General features: G+C 49.3%; 9 protein-coding genes; 4 read left to right on the top strand and 5 right to left on the bottom strand.

The window, feature by feature from the left end:
* Positions 1–432: 432 nt before the first annotated feature.
* FFUJ_04876 (related to Zn-finger protein) lies at positions 433–1,365 on the bottom strand (the record flags this gene model as incomplete). The annotated part of the gene is made up of 1 exon (XM_023571786.1): positions 433–1,365. One exon carries the CDS (start codon positions 1,363–1,365, stop codon positions 433–435), a length of 933 nt encoding a protein of 310 aa, XP_023426032.1.
* A 523-nt stretch (positions 1,366–1,888) lies between these two features.
* FFUJ_04877 (uncharacterized protein) lies at positions 1,889–2,783 on the bottom strand (the record flags this gene model as incomplete). XM_023571784.1 has 2 exons in its annotated part: positions 1,889–2,555; positions 2,602–2,783. The coding sequence occupies 2 exons, from the start codon at positions 2,781–2,783 to the stop codon at positions 1,889–1,891; spliced, it is 849 nt and encodes a 282-aa protein (XP_023426031.1).
* Positions 2,784–3,207: 424 nt separating this feature from the next.
* On the top strand, positions 3,208–3,545 carry FFUJ_04878 (uncharacterized protein; the record flags this gene model as incomplete). XM_023571783.1 has 3 exons in its annotated part: positions 3,208–3,261; positions 3,328–3,458; positions 3,512–3,545. The coding sequence occupies 3 exons, from the start codon at positions 3,208–3,210 to the stop codon at positions 3,543–3,545; spliced, it is 219 nt and encodes a 72-aa protein (XP_023426030.1).
* A 954-nt stretch (positions 3,546–4,499) lies between these two features.
* On the bottom strand, positions 4,500–5,357 carry FFUJ_04879 (uncharacterized protein; the record flags this gene model as incomplete). Its single annotated transcript, XM_023571782.1, has 1 exon — positions 4,500–5,357. The coding sequence occupies one exon, from the start codon at positions 5,355–5,357 to the stop codon at positions 4,500–4,502; it is 858 nt and encodes a 285-aa protein (XP_023426029.1).
* A 1,385-nt stretch (positions 5,358–6,742) lies between these two features.
* On the top strand, positions 6,743–7,945 carry FFUJ_04880 (uncharacterized protein; the record flags this gene model as incomplete). The annotated part of the gene is made up of 1 exon (XM_023571781.1): positions 6,743–7,945. One exon carries the CDS (start codon positions 6,743–6,745, stop codon positions 7,943–7,945), a length of 1,203 nt encoding a protein of 400 aa, XP_023427112.1.
* A 246-nt stretch (positions 7,946–8,191) lies between these two features.
* Positions 8,192–10,182, bottom strand: FFUJ_04881 (related to VPS36 protein, involved in vacuolar protein sorting; the record flags this gene model as incomplete). XM_023571780.1 has 2 exons in its annotated part: positions 8,192–10,028; positions 10,082–10,182. The coding sequence occupies 2 exons, from the start codon at positions 10,180–10,182 to the stop codon at positions 8,192–8,194; spliced, it is 1,938 nt and encodes a 645-aa protein (XP_023426028.1).
* Positions 10,183–10,780: 598 nt separating this feature from the next.
* FFUJ_04882 (related to leucine permease transcriptional regulator) lies at positions 10,781–12,441 on the top strand (the record flags this gene model as incomplete). XM_023571779.1 has 2 exons in its annotated part: positions 10,781–12,168; positions 12,228–12,441. The coding sequence occupies 2 exons, from the start codon at positions 10,781–10,783 to the stop codon at positions 12,439–12,441; spliced, it is 1,602 nt and encodes a 533-aa protein (XP_023426027.1).
* Positions 12,442–17,274: 4,833 nt separating this feature from the next.
* Positions 17,275–19,215, top strand: FFUJ_04883 (related to bud emergence mediator BEM1; the record flags this gene model as incomplete). The annotated part of the gene is made up of 1 exon (XM_023571778.1): positions 17,275–19,215. One exon carries the CDS (start codon positions 17,275–17,277, stop codon positions 19,213–19,215), a length of 1,941 nt encoding a protein of 646 aa, XP_023426026.1.
* Positions 19,216–20,548: 1,333 nt separating this feature from the next.
* Positions 20,549–21,594, bottom strand: FFUJ_04884 (uncharacterized protein; the record flags this gene model as incomplete). XM_023571777.1 has 2 exons in its annotated part: positions 20,549–21,263; positions 21,422–21,594. The coding sequence occupies 2 exons, from the start codon at positions 21,592–21,594 to the stop codon at positions 20,549–20,551; spliced, it is 888 nt and encodes a 295-aa protein (XP_023426025.1).
* Positions 21,595–21,849: the final 255 nt, after the last annotated feature.

Raw genomic sequence — 21,849 nt, 5'->3', positions numbered from 1 at the left:
AACGGCTTAGACTAAGGCAGAGCGTGGTGGGTACTTCGTCATAGAAGTCGGGAACACGGGAGGCAGACGCGCAATCACGTGGTTCGTTTAAAGAGGCAGCAACATGAACTTGGGCTTGAAGTCAAAAAAGTCTCAGTAAGCAAACTGTTCAAAAGTCTAAGTAATATAATTGAGATTATACATTCACCAAATACTACCTGGAGTGTTTTGCCTTGAATATTGGTATAAGACTTACAAATCATCTTGAGAATACGTTCGATAGGTAATACAGTATTCTCATATTGGAACACAGATGAACCAATGGAAACCACAAACATGGCAGGATACGATTGTCTCAGGAAACCAGAATGTTGATATCATTCCTCTTGGTATCAAATTGCCCAACGCCAGGCCATGCACCTCTATAGGTAGTCAATCCGTAAAACACAACGCTCACGCCTCAATCAGGTCTGGGGTAGCTGGCCCAACGCCACGCAACAAAACCACAGTATTTCCACTCTGTAACGCCGTTCCAACCTTTTCGTTATACTCCAAAATTCTACCTCCCTCAACGTGGAAGACGCGAAGCTTGTCCTTCTCATCTGAGCTTTGATTGTTGATGTTTTGTACCTGTAAGCTCCTTGCTGCAGCATCCAGAACTCGGCCTACAACCCAATCTTTGTTGTAGAAGAACTCCCCCTTAGGAAACTTGGCTTTTGCTGTTTCTGCCTCGGCTTCCACATAGATATACACTCTCTTCTCAACAGGTGTCTTGTCATCGCCCTTGGCTGTCTTCTTTAGGTTGTTCACGGCAATTATACGTGCCGAGGCAGAGCTTGGCTTTGGTTTGGGCAAAGCTCTGCCAGCTTGCTCTTTCTTTGCTGTACCCCATGCCCGCAGTTTGTCGAATGCCGTCTTTGTCTTCTGGCCAACATCGAATTGCATAGGCCGGGCCCCGATGGGTATCAGATTACTGCAATTGTGGTCCTCCTTTAGACGATGCTTCAGGCAGTAATCTCTGTTACACGTTTGGCAGTGTACACCAGGCGTCAAAGATGTACCGATTGTGGTCTTGCATTCGGGCGATGCGCAAGGCTTTTGGGACACCTTGTCCCTTAGAATCTTTCCTTGTCCAATGCTTGGCTGCGCAAGCTCTCTCTGGCGCTTTCGCTCCGCCCACGCACCGGGATTTGTACATTTATGTGCCCCTTCGCTTCGGTGATCGAGACAAAATGTCTTTCGGCATGACTGACAGAAGAAAGGGAGAAAGTCGAGTTGGTTGCAGTAGTCATATTCGCAGTGCTTGCCGATCAGCGCGGCTTCGTTTTTGTCGTGCATTTCGACGTAGCTGGTATCTTGAGCTTCTGGTGTGCTTGATGACGCCATGGCGAAGATGTTTCGTATTTAAAAATGTTAAAAAGGCGGTGTTACCCGTAGGCAGAGGTGTTGTCGCAAGTGCTCGTATGAAGATGACAGATACAAGAGGCGGCGGCGGCGAGGAAGCGTCTGGAAGGGTCCGTGTATGACCAAGCTTGGCAGATTACGAACGAGTGTGCCACAAGCTTTGACACGTCAAAAGGCAAAAGAAAATGAGGCGTGATTGCAGAGCGAAGAATAAGCTAAGGACTCGTCGGGCTTCTGTGAATCGTGTACATAAATCACGAGTAAGAATGACAGGCTTGTTAATAAACTTATAAGCTCCGTTGGCGCACAGCCACTTCCAGGGACCAGGTTGATCGTGGGGTCTGCTCCCCACCATGGAGTTGCTTGATGCATAATTGGATTAGTATAAGCCAGTGAGTGACTCTGCGTCGCATACAATATTCCTATATATTGATCGAAACATTAAAGCATGAGTTGAGCGCCTTCCACCTCCCAGAACGCCAAGTTTGTGGTGCAAAGCCTTGTATTACAGTTCCTTCTCCTTTGGCCTCTTGGCCAGCAAATCCTCGCGACCCGTCGTAGGCGCATTGCCCACTGCGGCCTTGCCTCCAAATGTCTCGAATCCTTTGTGGAACGCCCATTCAACAGCGTTCTCGACAGGCTCGTCGAACATAGCTGGGAGGAAGGGAACCACTGCGAGGCCCAGACCAATTGGAGCCCAAGTCCTGATGACCTGGTTCTTCATATTCTTCATGGCGCGGCCAGAATACCTCACAACACTATGAATAGTGAAAGCAGGCAGTCCCATACTGGCAACACTCTGGAAGATTGCGCGCTGGACCATGACAGTGCGATAGTCTTCGAGCGGTGGCACCGTACCCGGCTCGATCAGGCGTGTCTCGGTGGCAGGAAGGCCAGTAACCTTCTCTTGTCGAGGAGAGAGTTGTACCTTGGGGTTCAACACGCGCTGATTGTGCCAGTATGACTTGTAACCTTCATACGAGACATCGCCGATAAGATACAGCCAAGATACACCGTAGGCAGCGCGAACGAGATTCGGGTGAGCTACGGGACGGAACGACTCTCCAATGTCCGAAGTGTAGGCGACATATCGATGCGCAGATAGAAGAATTGTTCTAATTCGCGTGGCATAGGCAGCATATCGGAAATTGGTGTCGGTTGAATCGGGGCCACTATATTCGGTTAGCTGGCGTTACACAGTCACAAAGACACACGTACTAGCCATCGGTTATGTCGTCAAAGACATTTCCGTCTCTTCCTGTCTTGTTGACAGCTTTCTGAACACTCTCTGGCAGCTGGTCCTTTGAGGGAAGCTTCTCAACGATAGTGTCCTTGACTTGAGTTGCTTCGTTCTTCTTCTCCTCCGGCTTGGGGTCTTTTGATTTACCCCACCAAGACATTTCAAAGATTGAACAAAGAATCAAAGACCAATTAGTGAGGTTGTTTGGAGAAAAGAAAGATGCGACAGCAAGCTTTCAGAGCAGTAGAAGCTTCTATACCTAGGTTTTGATGGCCCGCCGCTACCCTACGTACCTTTACCCACTGGGATCCATGGCTGCAGGCTGCTGCAAGAAAGTTAACAACCCTGGGTCAATGACGTTGCTTCCGTAGATCCGATTGATCCCGTTCAGCGATATGATCCGGAGAATAACCGCGGGCACACTGTGGGCCAGTTCATCCATTTTGGGCCTGTAATTCCAGGCACAAGCTCTAAGTTGAATTTGAGAGCTCGGCAAACTATCTCAACCGCGACATTCGAACATCCATCCATTGCCCTTCGCCATCACCCAATTCGTCCTTTTCGGTCTTGTCTGATTACTCACAATGGCTGGTATCGCTTATTACACCATTGCTGGCAAGCAGGTCGCCGGTCACCACGTTCGTTTAACCTCAATTGCGGTCGCCGCAGACTAGAGACCTCTATAAAACTAACATGAATGACAGCTCGCCATCGCCTGGTTGGGAACTCTCGTCGTCGGTACCAAGCTGGCCCTCTCTGGCGGCTCCTCCAAGCCCACTGCTACCGCTACTCCTCCCATCAACGCCTCCAGCTCCGACGAGGCTGACTTCATCAAGTGCGCGAATTCACCTGAAGATGCTGAGCTTTCATGGACTAATTCGATATCAGGAACTTCCTTGATCAGCAGGACAAGAAGAACTAGACGGTTGAATCGAGGACGATGGTTGTATGGTTGTTTGGATGCGGTGTACGTTTATAAGTCATGCAGACATGAGCTGTCCATCGAGCCGGACAGCCGAATTCAGATACCAACAAAAGCCGGTTTCGCCAATTGTGGCATAACGAAGTACTATTACCCATGTGATGCATTCGAGGATACCTTACCGGCTTAAAGTGCGACTGTGATTGATGCGGAGCCGACTGTATGATAAAGAACTCTGATCCAGAAAATGCCCTTCGATTTCTGTGGACTAAAGTTTCCTGGAGCTTCTTAGTGGTCATGATATGAAGGAATGCTAACTGTCATGTTTCCCACGACGATTCACAGCGAGTGCGGTCCCGTCACTTGGAGACTTGGATCCTACCTGTCACTGGTATCCCCATCATGCACAGGGAATTCGAGGATTCATGGAATACCAATTCGAAGGGTCTAGATCACATTGAACCGAGTCTCTAAGGAAAAGGGGCTGAGTTTAACAGAGCACCCTATCGTCTGTCATTGTGCTTCGCAGTTCAATATGTGCCTCATTGATCGATACTGATCAACTGGATCTGTTGAGACTTCAGCATCGCTACATGAATGTTACTGGACCCGTATGCAGAGATATAGCTGATTCTCTCCTACAAATCATATATCGGCTTAGACTTGAAAAAGAAGACAAACTCCCTTTTCTGTTACAAGAATATCCAATTCGCTGTAGATTGATGAAGTGAGCTTCTTTCTTTTCGTTCACCCTTTCCATAAGGGGCAATGTTCTCGAAGCAAGGATGCATGTAAGAAAGCGTAAATGGAAGACAATCTTATCGCCGTGTCTACAGTCTTACAGTGCATGCGGTTATCATTTAAATCTATAATCTCTATTACACACACATGTGCGGTTCTACTTTTGGTATATACAACAACGCTAAGATACAAAGTAAAATGAGCCGTGTCTTATCAGTTCGATACATACTCCAAAGATGCTTGTCCTGTTCGGCCGAGCTGCCACATCCTCAAGGCGGACATCACCACCATTAGAGACCACCGATCTCCAAGGTTCTGCTGCATTGCTTTATCAGAGAACTCAATCTTGCATGTCTTCCATGCTGCCTCCTTCCAGGAGGCCATGGCGAGGTATTCCAATGGCGCCTTCATATCTCCAGTTCGATAGAGCTTGAATTCGTGGCAATATTTAGGATCCTTGGCCGCTTGAAGCGGTGTCATGGACCACTCGAATTCTTCGCGAATAAAGCTGCAGTCTTGGACTGTCTCTGCTTGCTTTGTTTCTATTGCCCATCGGAATACCACGCACTGCTCGGTTTCATCGTATAGTGCCTGTACGATCTCAGTGGCAACCCTTGTATCGATGTCTGACCCAGGGGCTGCGGATACATTGACAATACTCTCTACAACACCTGGGTCAGATAACCCGTCACGCAGCGTCTCGCCAGCTGCTGCTAGTATTTCGTCCTTTCCGGTTGGTCCGTTGTGGAGGAGAAGACAAGGCGAACCTGAGTTTCGGCCAAAAAGTCCAGAGTGTTCTGATACAGCAAACATCTTTGAGCAGCCATCATTGCCGAGAAAGAAAGTTCGTAGTTTGTTCCATTGCCAAGATATCTTCAAGGTTTTTGGTATTGGGCGATATGGCGTGTCCACACACTCGCTGACCAGGGCTGTACTGGATGGAGTGAGGGAGTTGAAGAGGGCAATTCTTGTGGAGGAAGATGTCGTCGAAGCAGCCGTTGAGGATCTAGCGGTTCCTGGAACTCTATAATGTGGCATGGAGCCATCGTAGTCTCCCAATGTGCTGGCCATGGTGGATGGATGATTCTTCTGGTTGTTCTGGAACAAGTCGACGACAAGGGTAGGGAATGATGTATAGCGAGTAGCGGTGGCAATGTTTGCGTATTGACGACTACCTACAGTACATATAAGCCGTTATCTCAATCAATGTCTGGCACATTAAAAAGCAAGAAAGGGGACTGAAACGGCTGGAGAGGAACAGAAATATCACACAGTCAGCCAGTCAGGTACATATCGACTTATTAGTGTGTCGGCAGATCGCCATGCAGACGAAACTAGTGCGCACATGTTCAAAGTTCTCGAACTCCCAGCCAAGTGGCGACATGGTTCATGCTCAAGCGGGTATACCTGATCAGGAAGTTGACGGACATATCGAGAGCCGCTAGTCATGTAATCGAGTCTCTAGTTTGCTTTATCAGAGTCTGACGAGTTCTTCTGGGGATAGCTTAAACGAGTCTTTATGATAGTTTGAGGTTAATGCTTGTAAGGAGTAGGCGAACGAGGAAACTATTAGAGCAGTATTTCTGTTTTTCTTCAACCTGATCATCCGTTATCCGTTGCACTGCCTAACAAAGAGTCAGTGCCAGGCCGGCCCGGAGGTTGTATTCCTGTCCATCCCGTTTCTACCCACTCTCAACGGTTGGCCGAGTTATCCAACTGACACATGAGCTCCTGATTTATACTCAAATTGGCATAAATCTCTAGTGACAGCTCATAAGAGTTTGGATATGACTGTAACCATATGCCTTGGCGAATCGTTGTCGCGAGGACTTTATCCTCTTACGAGGACTGATCATGACATGCATGCGTTTTTCTAATTAGGTAACATGGAAATTTGTGCCGAAACGGAGGAAACCCCATGTCCAATTATCCTGGCATGCTTATGGCCATGACCCTTGTGGACATCCATGCTTCTATCAAAGTTGCTGAAACAATCAGGACTAGCGATTCAGTCTAGTACGTTATCGAGGAGGCGTATATCGAGGCCATCAAAGACCATTCAATATCATGAATATCATTGAGACAAGGATACAAGAGCACAGTTGAAGTTGATAACAAGACGAAAATCAAGGTCATGGCTCTATTTCAAGGGTATTCTAATCTCAATAAATGTCATGATCATGATTATTTTTGTTCTGCAATACGATTACCTAATCCTCCGTTTGGCGCACCTCCCTCTTATTCATTGACAATTGCGTCACGTGACGTCCATACAAAGCTTACTCCTCCCCCGCCATCGACATTCTCTCGCCAAACTGCCATCAACTATCTCCTTAATCGAAACATCCCACCTCCCCCAAGCGCACGTCCTTCGGTTACAACGATAGCCTCACCATCTCCAATTCAATACCCCCAAAATCGAGAACCCACACCTTAAGGAGATAGCCGTCCTGGGCATGTCGGCTGCTACCACCGACCCGGCCCTTGTCGCCGCTCCCGCCCCGGACCTCTCTCCTGTTGATGCCGTCGCTCAGGTAGGCCACGATGTCACCTCCGTTGACCATGTCGGCGATCACGTCGGCGCATCGCCAAAGGAGAGACATTCCCTAACACTCGACCAACGCCGTGCTCTGCGTCGCTGGGCGAATAGCCAGCCTATCCGTCCCTCGCACAAGGCTTGTATCGAATGGTTCTTTTCTCAGTATGGCCAGCAAATAAGCCAATCCACCGTGTCACACTCGCTATCACCCAAGTACTCGCGTCTAGATAGTGACAATCCTCAACTATCCGGTTCCCGTCTGCGCTACGGAAACTGGCCTGATGTAGAGAAGCTCGTCCTTATATGGTATCAACAGGTCCAAGCATCTGGTCGCCAACCGACCAATGAAGAACTTGGCGACAAAGCAAAATCAATATTCGGACAGTTGCCGCGATATAAGGATGAAAACCCCCCTGAATTTTCTCCAGGCTGGATTCATCGATTCAAGAAACGCTATGGACTTTTGATCAGACGACAACGCCGTCATGGGGATGGAGGAATCAATGCTGCCGAAGATATAGGATACCTGGCAGATTGTGTGCCTCGTTACATGAGCGTCGCCCCTGACACAAGTCCAGCTGCGATCAAAGAAGAAATCATTCGCGCTGTTGGTATCGAACCCACCCTCAACACATGTGCCTTGGTGCGGGATGAAGTGGTCCGTAGAATGACAGGCCCTCCTCAACAAGTGCCTCCACCACCTCTCATGATGACGCATGATCCCCCTTCAATCCCGCCTCCTCAGCCTGACCAGCCCATCTACGCCGATGATGATCCTGAAGTTGTCTTACAGAATGCTTTGCGCCAGCTTCAGCAAGAAGAACAAGCAGCCGAAGAACAGGCGGCGGCTGTACGAGAAGAGCGTGAACGCGCTGAAAGAGCAGGACTTCAGCCTAATAGCATTCTGACCACACCGACCGTGCGTGCTACTTCCGTCCAGCGCTACACGACCACACCAGCGCACGAGATGGCTACTAACCTCACCCTCACTCCCATTACTTCGGAACAGCCTATAACCCAAGATGATCGGCCCGTGCGATGCCCATTCTGTGTTAATCAACGAATGCTGCGATCCATCAAAGAGGCTGTGGAGCATCTTTCTACTCACGTTGTTGTTTGAGAGTTTGTTGGAGTATCTAGAACCCCCAGGCTTGTGAGGGAGTACTGGTTGACGACTTGGTTTTTGGAGTTTCGGTAGACGAATAATGTGGAGTTCGGGTTATAAATGTTTGCGAAAACGCACCTCAGTTATCTTTATAGAAAGCAATGCTACGTGACTCCCTGCGATTTGGTCTTGTTTCTTTGATTTTCTGTGAATGGCTCACATATGTCTATGCTATATCATCCAACATGGTCGTTGCCTCGTTTATAACAGTCCGCTTGCTTTCAATGCCTTCATAACCTCATCACTATCCTTCTGAGCTTGAGACTTGTGCTTCTTGTGCTCACCCGGATCGATATAGTTCACCCAGAACTTGAGACCCTCCAATCCTTCCTCACGGCACAACTCGCCTCGCTCTTCCGCCATCAGCAACTCTTCCTCTGCAACACCAAGACTCCAGCCAAAGCGTTCTGCAGCTTCTTGGGCTGTAACTCCCCTGCCAAACTCTTGCCAGTCCCAAGGCACTTCGCGCTCAGGAGGAAACTCATGAAGATCGCGGAGCCACGCAAGTATGGCCCTGACTGTGGTGCCGTCGGTACGATCACGAGCCTGGACAACCATGACACCACTGCGGAAGGTGCGCAGACGAACGGGCAGTTTAAGCTTGCTCCAGAGCCTGGCAGCCTTCTCGAAGTCTGCTGGACTGACGAGCTCGACACCGCCTCGGGCCCTGTTGAACATAGCCCAGAGATCGACGAGCGTTATGATACCGCCTGCTTTCTTGAGGACTCCTCTCGAGTCATCGGTGAGAAACTCAGCCAAGTTCCTGGCGAGCTCTGACAGATACAGTGATTCAGAACTCCCGCCACCAACAATGTCCTTTGTCGTGACCAGGCCAAGTTGGCTGGCCGATTCCGCCAAGATGGCATTCTCTTCAGCAGACGCGTTTCCTTGCCCGTTATGTGTTTGTCGTGCGAATCGCTCTGCAAGCGCGATGACCTCTTTAGCAGATGACATAAGAGCCTCCAGATCCTCGAAAGCACTGCCTATTAGCAATTCATTGTTCTTGCGCATGTTCAAGCCAAGTTGCTCCAGACCAGCAATACCAACCCCCTTCTGCCGCCCTCCAGGAGTGCCGGTCGGTGTGTCTTTAGATCCGTCATCCGCAGCTCGGCTATTTGGAACAGGAGGCGCATCTCTGAGCAGCCATTTGCGTTGTGTCATAGAGCCCTTGAGTCGCTCATAAAATATCTTCTCGCCACCTCTTCGGAAAGAAATTTTGACACTCTCAGGAGCATCACTTCCATTCTTAGTGATTTTGGAGGGGTCCAGTACAGGACCTGGAGAGTCAGTCCTTATGGTCTCGGCTGTGGAGCTTTGCTGGATAGATGATGGGACATTCTGTGAAATCAAGGGCCCACCACACATCTCGCAAGTCATCAAAGAAGGATGATTTGAGAAGGTACAGCGAGGACATTGGAAAGATGCAGTTGAGTTTGAACCGTTGGTAGCATCGGGTAAGCTTGAGGCTGAATTTTGGTCGAGATTCTCAGATAGAGGTCGAGTGCCAGAGTGGGCAGGCCGTAATGGGAGAGGTGCATTCAAAGCTGGTGAGGCTGCTGAGCGATTGCTCGCACCAGAGATTGCGGCTTTGAGAACATGTGATAAGGTCGGCTTGATACCGCATGCTAAACATGGCGGTAGAGGTGTATGGGCGTTTGCCGAAGTAGGATCAAAGTTCGAGAGGACCGGATTTGAGAAACTGCATATAGTGCAGACCCATGTTGCGCTTGTCACAGCTGGAGGCTCAGGGGGTGCTCTATAAGCAGACTCAGAAATCCCTGGTGATCCAGATAGATTTCTTTGTGAGCTTGATGCGTTCGACAGAGCACGGCTGTGATACGATGATCGCTTTGGAGGCTTTGGTACCAGAGTCACCTTGGCCGATGACTTCAGAAAGCCAGCATAGAATTCGTAACGTTCGACATCTTTCAGATCCAGAGCAACAGAGTGTGTACGAGGCTCCTGCTTATCCACATAGCAGACACGATGTGAGGTTAAATAAACCTGCCCATTTTGTTGATTGGGCAGCTTAAATTTACTATCATCGTGTTAATATCAGAGCCTCAACTTGAGTGGCCAAGAACAACCTACCCCTCATACAAGCCTACGTTGTCCTGAACAAATAGGAGCACCTCATCTGGAAGATACGAGGGCCGTAGAGCTGTAGTAAGGTCTATGTGTTTCAGAAACATCCGTCATAAGGGTGAGACTGAAGCAGAGAGAAGTGAATGTTGTGGCTGGTGATGAATGGATGAGCGATGATGCAAGTGGACGATGACTTGCAGCAAACAGAAGCAAGCTAGAAGAGAAACGCTCGATGAATCTTCCAACCAGAGAACATCAACCAAGAGTCGGTATAGCACGGTCTTTGTTTCGACTCCAAGTAGATTCAAAGGTTACAGTGAACTACTTCAGTATCAAGTGAGTCTTCCAAGGCACGCGAGACTTGATCGGCCCCTCCAGTTGACGGCCCCACTGTTGACGATAAGCTTCCACTCGGCGGATCCTACCTAAACATACCTACACTACCAACACTCACTGAGATTCAGGCAGCGCTTCCGCCGGAGCACGGTTTTTCCGTGAATAAGCAGGGACCACACCGCCACCGCCAGTCTGCTGCCCTCTGACCACGAAAATACCTCCCAAAGAAACCTACGTCCACTCCCACTCCAACCAAGGACCATTCATCATCATCTCGCCTTTCTGCCATTATCCGCCCGGCATCATCTTTTTTCTCCCCAACCTGTTTGTAAAACTAACCACTCGCACCGCTAGCATTTCGACGCCATGATGCCAACCTGGCCAGCGCAGCAAGCGCCGAGCGTAACTCAGCAAACCGTCCCGACATCTTACGCCTACCCAACGAGTAAGTTGTCTTCCGGACTGCCCACAGACGACATCTCCTTCTCTCGCCCGACAGCCCTGACACGAAATGCAGATCCAGCCTTCATTCCCGTAGCCGTTCGTCAAGGATTCAGTCAGTACGCAGCGCCAGCTGCTCCTTATGCTGGCTACGTGCCTCCACAGCCCCCAGTGCAACATCAAATGTCTCCCGCTTCTCCCGTGAATGGTGTAACCCCGACACCTGAGCAAGCCAAGTCCAAAGTGGACTGGCCCGAATCTGTTCGGAGCTATGTTCAAAGATCTTTCCTCCCCCAAAATGACGAACCCACTGTGTCTCGCGCGGAAATCGAGGCTAAACTTAAGAGCACCATCGGTACCGCAAAGGAAAACGGCACGTTATACACGCTCGATTGGGACAACATGCCCCTCCCACAGGCCCTAGTCAAAGCCGAACGTGATGCGGATATCAAGCAGAGTTTCCATGTTCCCATCAACTCCAAGAAGAGGAAATCTACCGATTTTGCCAGTAATGACAACTCCCAGCCTCCGTGGCGTACTAACTCGCGTTCTTCACTTGAGGACCGTATTTCCTATCCTTCCCCCGAAAAGCGTGCTTCCATGGACGAGCCCCTGCCGAAATCAAGTAAGTTCCAGAAGGAAGCCAACAAGCGCAAGCGACGGTTCGAGAACGAATACAAGTCGCTCAGGTCGCCCAGTCCGCCTCCGCCTTCATCTGGACCTATTATTGGCACATGCGAGGTACTTGAGAAGAAGTATCTTCGTCTTACCGCTCCTCCAGTTCCGTCCAAGGTTCGACCTGAACACATTTTGCGTCAGACTCTAGAACTTCTGAAGAAGAAGTGGAAGCGGGAAAGCAACTATTCGTACATCTGTGATCAGTTCAAGTCTATGAGGCAAGATCTGACTGTGCAACATATCAAGAACGACTTTACTGTTTCCGTCTATGAAATCCATGCCCGAATTGCCTTGGAGAAGGGGGATATTGGTGAGTATAATCAGTGCCAGACGCAACTGCGGTCGCTGTATGGCATGGGCCTAAAAGGCAACCCCATTGAATTCAAGGCATATCGCATTCTTTATTTCATCCACACGGCCAACCGAACTGGGTTGAACGATACTTTGGCAGATCTAACCACAGCAGAGAAAGGGGAGAAGCCGATTAAGCATGCTTTAGAAGTGCGATCATCATTGGCATTGGGCAACTATCATAAGTTCTTCCAGCTTTACCTTGACACCCCTAACATGGGTGCATATTTGATGGACATGTTTGTTGCTCGAGAACGGCTTGCTGCGTTGTGCAATATTTGCAAAGCGTAGGTTGCATGCATTCCTTGTTGTTTTTCTTGAGCATGATTTGCTGACTATTGTACAGATACAAGCCGGATGTGAAACTTCGTTTCATCACTGAGGAACTCGGTTTTGAGTCTGATGCTGATGCAGCCCAGTTCATCATCGATCACCAAGGTCGACATTTGTTGGAAGACCGAACAGACTACATTGCGTTTATGACCGGGAAAGCCGGTCCCCTATTTGAGGGCGCGCGCAGCACGGCGTTCCAAAAGGTTGATATCAAGGGCCAGATCTAAACATTCACTGCTTCTCTCTCGGGTTCTTTTCTTTTTTCCTTTTTGCGTTGCGACTTTCCATCGACGTCTCACGGCTTGAGACTTGAGACTTGACCGTCGTTTTGTTTATCGACGAGACATGATGATGCTTTCACATTTGTGATGCGTTTTCATTCATGTGGACGACTCGGCGTTTTATACCCCCCATTTCTGCTTAGGTGGCAACGAAATGTCTTTCGTTCTACTGCGCACCATTTGGGGCTAAGTCTATGCATAAGTCTCTTTTGCAGCTTTGCCTCGAATTTTGATGAATTAACCGTAGCCTCGATACCAGCTTCCATTCTATCGACGAGGCGACACTTTTTCTGTACGACAAATCACAAAACTGGATTTTGGGTGGGAATTTAGATACAGCGGGCTTGATGGGAAAATCCAGATAGGAGCTCAACGTCATCTTGTTCCTGGTACTGTTGGGGTTGGTAATTGGCTTGCGGAGTGTTGGGCGGTCTTGTAATCGCCAGCTTTATCATTGCAAAGTGAATGCGTACTGGCCTCAACAGGAACCAGGACGAGGTTGACAGAAAGAGTTTTGGTGTTTCAGGGAGTTGTGGGTTGGTAATCCTTAACAAGTAGAAATTGAACGTATTCCAGTCTTTTTGAATGAATGATCGAACAATCGATGTTTCTTCTTTATGTCGTGTTGTTGAAATGAAGGGTTGACGTTGAGCTGTTGTACCTGGAATAGCTGTGCGATTGAGTACCTATATAAGACAAACATCCAACAGACCCCTGTTGGGAATGTCCGGCTGGACTCGGGGCGCAGTTGGCAACTCTTTCAGAGGCCTTTGTGTCGGCCACGCTGATCGATTGTTCGAATCCCAGGCATAACTACCGCTGCTGTCGTCGTCCCGACGTCAACTACCGTGTTTAAAAATTATAGTGTTTAAATTACTGAGAATTATGTGCTGTCTGAGACAGTCATACCCAGGCCGTCCCTTCTGGTTGAAGGCCGACCGCCCATTGCAAGGCGTAAAATCGCAATCAATGTGCTAAGGCCTTTGGTAGTGCCTTTAAAGTACTGTGGAGATAAGAATGACTTGTGTTGCCCGCGTACGAGAGTCTGGCTGGACGTTCCCTCCTTTTTTTGGATTTTTTATTTGCTACTTGAGTTTTTTTTTAATGTAATTACAAAAGTCTCTATATATTTCTTTACAATATACTTTCTATTTTCACGTCTTTTCCTGCCCTGAACCCATCTCGTAGTGCACTGGTTGATGCTCAGAATGTGAGTGCCCGTTGCGTTTAGTCGAGACCAAGTGGTTGGCATCAGCTATCGCCCGCCGCCTTGTGGCTGAGATGCCAGTAGCGAAAATGTCCTACTGTGCTCCGAGACTCGGGAACAATGACGGACCCCTGCTGAAAAGAGAAACGCTGGCCTGAGTGAAAATTTGACATGGAAGCAGGGAGTCCCGAAGTGTCGGGATGGACAGGATCTATTGATGTCTTGGTTCAAGGGAGGGAATAGTGCTTCATTCTTACACAAAGTGTTTTCCAAGACACACACTCAGATCCCCATCTACATTTACTTTGAGAAGGGGAGAAGGGTTTTCATCAAAACAGTTGCAGCTGATCTCACGAGTCATATTTCCAGGATGATGCACAGAAACCGTCGTTTTTGAAGCGAACGGGAGATTGACACACGAAATTAGGCCCAGGGCAGCGGTATCCGCAGACGAGACAGCGGCGCCATATTCTATCGTGGTTTTTCTGGCGGGGGACGCTTCCGGTGGATTATCAGCTAAAAGTGAGCAGGGGAGGGGTCGGTCGTGTTGTTGGACTGGATCAAGGAATGAGTTGAATGGAATGAGGATAGGATGACTTGAATACTGAAGATCAACATGTCACGTAAAGAGACAGAGAGGGAGAGAGAGTTTGGAGATACACGATGGTTGCATGTATATGCACTTGTATGTTGATGCAGTGGTTCAGTATGATATCATCAGATCAGCCATTAATAACAAAGGTTTATAGACTGGAACGTAGCAAGTCACTGACTGGAGCATCATCCAGCCATGCTCTAACATTCTGGAAATGTGTGCGCGCGGCAGTTGTTTGCATAAACACAAGACAATGGGCTACCAACATCCGGCGTCAGGTGGATATGTCTTTATGCGTAGTGAGGTATGTGGTGGTTCTTTGTCTTGAATAGAGACTGGCATTGATGTTAAGATATGGTATTATGCCGAATCTTGACCAAGGATATCTGAAAGTCAATGTCAGAGAACGATGGACGAGATGCTGCACTAACATGGCATGCATAAACTGGCTCTCGTTCTCTCAAATCATTTCATCTCGATTTCTAGAATTGAGGTCGCAGTCCTAGCCTTTGATGCAATGCGATCGCTGCGTGGCCCCCCTGTTTGTTCCATCCATGGGATGGACTGTCAGTGATGCATCCCTGTCACGCGACGATTTCCCCGTTTTCTCGAGTTACTTATTACTGACTGCAAGTTGCTGTAAGATCCATGCCGTAACTCACTGCGGAAATTTCCCTTGTGTTATTAGCGTCACCAACGACGTGATGTGCCAACGCCAGAGCTAACGTCTGTGTCTGTGTCCGTGTCCGCGTCTGTGCTGTATGTGTATCGGGCATCACGAACGAACAAGAGAGGGGACTTTTCAGTTGGTACATAAACCCACCCATGATCCCTGACTAACTTATCATTTGTCCGCACACCCATGCCTATGCCCATGCCCATGACCGTGGCCCGGGGATGAGCGAGAGAGGAATGAGACGAGACATGGTTGAGCGGTTGGCCCGAGTCAACAGGCCAGGTCGACGCCTTCTTTGCTGATTGTACATGCTAACTAACTAACTACTGCATGTATGAGGGGTAGGGCAGAGTACGATAGGGATTGGGCGTGTAAGCGTTTGCCCGTGGTTGTTTGCATTCTGCAGGTGGTGAAGAGTTATTTTGAGCGTGGAGGATGCGTTTGTGTGGCAGATCTCATGCACAATTTTACCCACTGAGAAAGCTGTCGTGTGCAGTTTGTAGCGCCTTATAAGCGCTGGACTGACAGTTGACGCCGTTGACAGGGATTGACTGTCGAGTTGAGGGCTTCGAGATGAGCTTGGCAGCTTCTAATAGCTCTAGAGGGAAAAGAGGTTACAGCTAAAGAAGAATAGCTCGGCTTTTAGGACTCATTTAGTTCAAACATGTCAGCTTCCACAGGTGGTGATGCTCTAACTGCCCGTAGTACCAGTAGCTAGCTGGTCAGTCTAAGCTTGAAGCCATTGATTGGGATTGGATATGAGTGTTGACCATTCATCACTGATCACCAACCAGAGCCATTCAGGTACTCTACAGTCATTGAGGTAATTTGCGATTTGTGACTTACGATTTATCCTTTCGCATTTTGCTCATTTCTTCCTCCCTTCTCTCGACGCCATCTCCATTTCATGACATCTCTTGGCCAGATTCATCCCCTAAAACCACTTACAAGACGTCGCTGGCAGGCGCCAAGTTGTCAGAAGCGACCCCTCCATCAATCACCCCACCTTGAGAGCCTGAACCCAAGCCCAGGAGAATTATCAATTTCACCCTCCATCTTCTCGCTGAGGAGCCCAGCCTTACCTAGGTAGCTATTTCACCTTGAACGTTGAAACTCAAAGGCGCCCACAGCTCGCGTCAATATCACGTTAAATGGAACCCAAGGCGAAGGCCCTCTACCTTTAGTCTTGGGTCGCAGATTATCGTACGCGTCGAGGGTCGCAGATCCACGGACGTTGGATTCCCGAGTATCTGATCAGTCACAGTTATACGGCTGCACCAACCAAAGTCATCAGGTCATTAATAAGAAGCAAAAGAGGCAAAGCAAGGCAAAGCAAAGCAAGCAAACACCAGAGTTGTCCCTTTTTATTTCCAGCCGCCAACTGCTATTTTTTCTCCATCTCATCAGCCTCTCTCACAAACCAAAACTTACACAAATCGCTTCCACAACGTTCGATCCACTCGAGGGAACATTGCCCAGCCCACTCTCAGGCTACTTCGCCCCCTGGCGTGTACTCCGTACCTCACATTCGCGCTCGTTCGTTCGTTCGCTCGCAGCCCAATCTTGGTGCTTGTGTGTGTGTGTGTGCAACCCCAGGCATTCGCTGTAAGGTACCCTACCTTTACCTCGGAGGGTCCAGGTCCCTCCCTCCCTCCCTCCCTCTCCTCCTCCACTTCAACGGCGCTGCTGCTGCAACCGCTACAACTTGGTGTTCTGCCCATCCTGCACCTCGCTGCCTTGCCCGTGCCCGGTCTAGCGGTTAATAGAGGTACTGCTACTGTAAGGTAGGTAGCGTACATACTGTACCTTTGCCTTGCCTTGCCTTACACCAAATATCGGATTGGATCGAAATAAGGTAGCCCAGCCCGCCGCTGTGTCCCGCCGGGTCGTGTCGTCGTCCTTCGTCTCGTACATACTTTTAGTACCTACCTTACCTGGCTCAGGTCTTCTCGTCTTGCGATCCTTTTCCTAACAACCTCCACCTTCGAGCGATTCACAACTTCCCAACTTGCAACTGCCCAGGAGGCATTTCAGTTACACAAAAATGAAGGTTCGTCATCGCCCCTTTCCCTCCCGTCGCTCATGCCTCTTCATGCAGCTGCCTGAGGTGCCATCCCATATCTCTCTATTGTATCGTGCCGTGCTTTGCCTCCAACTTCTCGTGCCTCACAAGGCGTTATTCCCATCTTCTCAGCTGCCTGAGCCAAACCCCCTCCCCCGCCGCATTCAGCTCGTTTTCGCTCATATTTGCGCCGGCCTCGCTGGCTGCCCGAGAAACATTCGAGTCAAAAGCTAACAGTTATGCGCTTCGTGCAGGCTCTTCGACGTTCGATCAAAGGTGACAAGGACAAAGGATCCGTCGCTCCCAAATCGGCTGTCGCCATTGTTCCTCCAAAGAAGGTTGGTGGCCTCCCACTCCCAAGCCAATCTCAAGCCTTAAATCCTATTCAATTATGGATTGCCACATTTGGCACAGCCCATGGTTCCACGACAAACTTGCAATCACTGAGCCTAGACGCTGATGCCCAATCTAATTTGCAGGTCATTCGAGCTCTTTACGATTACGAGGCACGATCGAGCCAAGAACTGAGCTTTTCGAGAGGCGACTTTTTCCACGTTATTGCCCGCGAAAACGATCAAGATTGGTACGAAGCATGTAACCCAGCTCTCCCTGACGCCCGGGGTCTCGTCCCTGTCACCTTCTTTCAAGCGCTTGGCCGAACCGAGAGAGATAGCGCACAGTCCGACGGTGGCCAACTCCCCGCTCCGACAAAGAACCCCGACCACGATTCTGGATACAGCGAATCTCCAGCAATGCAAACTGCGCCAGCCGTTATGTCACCCACTACAGCCGTGCCTCAGCAAGGCCATCAACGTAATTCGAAGTCGGTTGGAAAGTCGGGCGCCATGGTCTACGGAATTGTCATGTACGACTTTGCTGCGGAGAGGGCAGACGAGTTGGAGGCTAAAGCTGGCGAGGCAATCATCGTCATCGCACAATCGAACCCCGAGTGGTTCGTGGCCAAGCCCATCGGTCGATTGGGTGGCCCAGGGCTCATCCCCGTTTCCTTTGTCGAGATTCGTGATATGGCAAGCGATAAGGCAATTGCAAACCCGGGTGACGCCATAAAGCGTGCTGGTGTTCCAAAGGTGGAAGAATGGAAGAAGATGGCCGCGGAATACAAGAACAGCAGCATCACGCTGGGCAAGTTTGAGGGAGGCGGCCCTCAGCAACCTGGGCAGGGCATTGAGCAAGGCATGGAACGAATGAGCATTCAGCAACAGCAGCATTCTCGACAACCTTCTCAGAATGGAGCGCAGGCCGGATACGCATCTCAACCTCGAACATCGCAACAACCTCAGCAAAATCATGTACAGAAACCGGTCTCACAACTCAACGCACCGCTACAAGCGCGCATACCACGATACTGCTTTGCAGAGGATAAGTATTGGTTCGTGATCGAAGCACTGCTAGAAGACGGACGACAGTGGGAGCTGTCTCGCTATTACGAGGACTTTTACGACTTCCAGATCGCTCTTTTGACCGAATTTCCAGCTGAGGCCGGTAACACAGGGACACAGAAGCGTACACTGCCGTACATGCCTGGACCAGTCAACTATGTCACAGATGCAATCACCGAAGGACGCCTCCATAATTTGGACGCGTACGTGAAGAACATGCTGAACCAGCCCCATTACATTTCGAGGTGCAACCTGGTGAGACAGTTCTTTGCACCCCGCGAAGGAGATTACGAGATCGATCCAAACGACAACGAAGAGGAGTACCGCCTGTCACAAGCATCACAGCTGTCATCGGCCGAGTCCCCAGCTGGTGGATCACAGAACAATTTGAACGGCAGCACATATGGCCTTTCAGCTGCACCAGCGCATCAGATGGGCCCAGGTTCCCCTGACATCCAAAGACAACCATCTTCTTTGTCACAACCCTCACAAACGTCTCTCGGTAACGGTATGCAACCCCAGGCTCAACCAGCATCAGCAATGAAGATCAAGATGTATTTCAACGGGGATCTCATTGCCATCCGAGTACCAACAGACATCTCATTCCAAGCACTTTATGAAAAGATTTGTGATCGTCTGAAGGTGCCGGCGGGTCAGGAGGTCCAACTGTTTTACAAGGACGAGCCCACTGGAGATAAGCCAAGTATGCTTAGTGACAACGACTTGGACTATGCTCTGCAGCGGAACGAGAAGCTTCTGCTCTATGTGGAGGCCGTGTGAAGTGCCCTGCCCACTGGAGATGACGACTGCGGCGTTTCAGCTTGATTGTAACGCTGCATGGACGGAATTGAGTTGACAGTCAAACCGAAAAGTCCACCAAAGAGCGTTGGGGTGTGCACTGACGTCGTATATTCTCGTTCCCGAACCCTTGCCCGTATAGTACAGTACAGACTCCGGCCCTCCACTTCGAAAACGTGCGTTCTTCTCTTCCTTGATGGATCTACAATTTCTCATGAGTCCCCAATGGACGACACGCATAACTTCAATCAACACTTTTTCCTTTCTTTTTCTTTGTCCCCCTTTTTCTTGTCCATTTTATTCTATGCGGATTTTATGACGACACGTCGGCGAGGAACTTGATGCTTCTTTGATACCATTTTATTAGCTGGATGACGCATAAGTTTCATGACCAGTGTACCTGACGCTCGTTGTCTCTTCTTTGGGCATTTCCCATGCCCCCCTATTTGCTCCTCTTTTGAAAACCTTCTTCTTCACATGTGTATTCAGGCGGGTATATGGCCTTTTGAATGCTCTTTTGATATCACACGACTGAGCTCAGTGCTTTTCTTCCCTTGACTTTTTATCTTCTTCTGTACTTCCTCACCGAAAGTGACAGGGCCTGGAGGGGGTATTCGGGATATGGGGTTGATAATTGGTGGAGGTGATATGCGTTGCAGTATAGGGGAAGGGGATGGTTGGGGAGGTTCAATTAGGTGGTTCCAGCAAGCCGCATTTAGAAGCCTATAGGTTCCAAATAGCGGACATTACTGGTGTCGCGAAAGGCTTGCATTGCAAGGATCTGGAGGATCAGAGGAGGCAAGATACATATATCTTGGCCTTGGTGGTGGTGGAGGTGGAAAGCAAAGATGAGCGCTCATGAGCGTGATGAATGAAAGCGACAATTGTGTTATTTTGTGTAAGCGATACATGTGAAGACCAATGTCAATGGTGTTTGTCTGTAGTTAACAAATTGCATTTCTCTCACTTGAAGGTCTGGGTCGAATTGCTTAGGTTAGACAAGTTTCTCATTTAATCGAGGAGTTGGCCGTATCAGTCTTGACTCTTCCCGTCGCTACCCAGTATCCTGTCTATCGTGTTCTAGAAGTCTATTATGAGTGATGGATCGTCATCGTATGCTCTTTTGTATTCCACCATCCGTAGAAAAACCATGAGATGTAAGATTAACTCCCGATGCCGTGGATCTTTACAAGATCAAACAAGTAAATGCAAACATAGTCACGTAGCCTCGTAACTGTAAACGCCTGAAATCAAGAGAATCTGCAGAGAAACGCTTGTCTTGCAGTGTGAGATGAGACGCTGGATCTGAGTCCGTCTACTCCAGCTTGGTCATGAGATTCTTGCGAACTTTCATGTTGACGACACCACCGACGCCAAAAGCAGGGACAATTCGACATATTCTCGCGACAGAGCTGATGAACCAGTTGCGCCGCACAAGATCTAATCGATCACGCATCGTCACGACAGCTCCTCCGGGTCCAGTCGCTTGACGATTGTATAGGTCTAGACCGAACAAATGCATAGGCGTAGAAATGAACTGCACCATAGCAGGGGCCATGAATTGCGCTGCGTAAAGCCCAGAAACTCTCTTCTTCATCTCCTCGGAAAACCGCTTATCCAAATACGGCCCCAGCAAAGGCGGCACATTGAACGACGCAAAGATGGTCAAGCAATCGCGCAGCGCAAAGAGAGTGTATGAAGCGAGAGGGACAGGTCTAGGGACAACACCAGGGGGACCAAACATGCGCACAAAGACCTGGTCTTTGTAGATACAGACTCCGATGTTTGCGGTGCTGGACGCAGCGAACTTTGTGGTTCCGGCTGTGACGCTCGAGGCGGGCTTGTTGTTGACGGTCGAGAATGAGGTGTCGACGGCGTTGGCGGTGAGATATGTTCCGCCGTAGAGGCAAAAGATGAGCGCTGTAGGCTTGGAGAAGAGGATTGTGTGTGGGCGGGTGAAGAGGGTTCGGAGGGAGGATTTGACTGAGTTTGCGAGGGTGTTTGCGCCGGAAGCGTTTTCCATGATGGAGCTGTCATGATGTCAGGTTTTAGGGTTTTTTTTTTGGGGGGGGGGGGGGGGGGGGGTTTGGAGTTTGGAGTTTGGCGATGTCGGCGTGTCTCAGAAACATGGCATAGGATATGAATGGTGGTGATAATGCATGGTGCATGGTGCATGGCATTTACTGACCGGTCGATAATGGCAATGATGGGCGCTACCATGGAAGCAGCGCTCGCAGCAGATAGAAAGTCAGTGCCGAGTCGTGATATCAAGTTCTTGGTATTCCATGTGTTTTTGGTGGTGATCTGCTCGGGCGTAGTTGTCCCGGCGAGAACCAGCGCCGGCGCATCAGAGTCTTTCATGATGATCCAAGATCTGATCTCTTCTTCTCCTTTCTCTCTTGGTGATGACAGATTGTAACTCGCACAGAAACACAGGGAAATACAACATCAAAGTCTGGCACGAAGAATGAGATGACGGGGATGGGTATGACGAAAAGAAAACAGGTTCCTGGGGGAATAAAAGGAAACTAGAAAAAAACCACTAGATAAGTTGATGGGAGGTTGTAGACTAGGTTAACTTGTTAGTAGTAAACCCCCGAAGCAACCCTTTCAGTG

The sequence above is a fragment of the Fusarium fujikuroi genome, chromosome FFUJ_chr02 (assembly GCF_900079805.1).
Source record: "Fusarium fujikuroi IMI 58289 draft genome, chromosome FFUJ_chr02".
Lineage (NCBI taxonomy): Eukaryota > Fungi > Ascomycota > Sordariomycetes > Hypocreales > Nectriaceae > Fusarium > Fusarium fujikuroi.
Note: the sequence above shows the minus strand (reverse complement) of the source record. Positions and strands in the feature narration are given on the sequence as shown.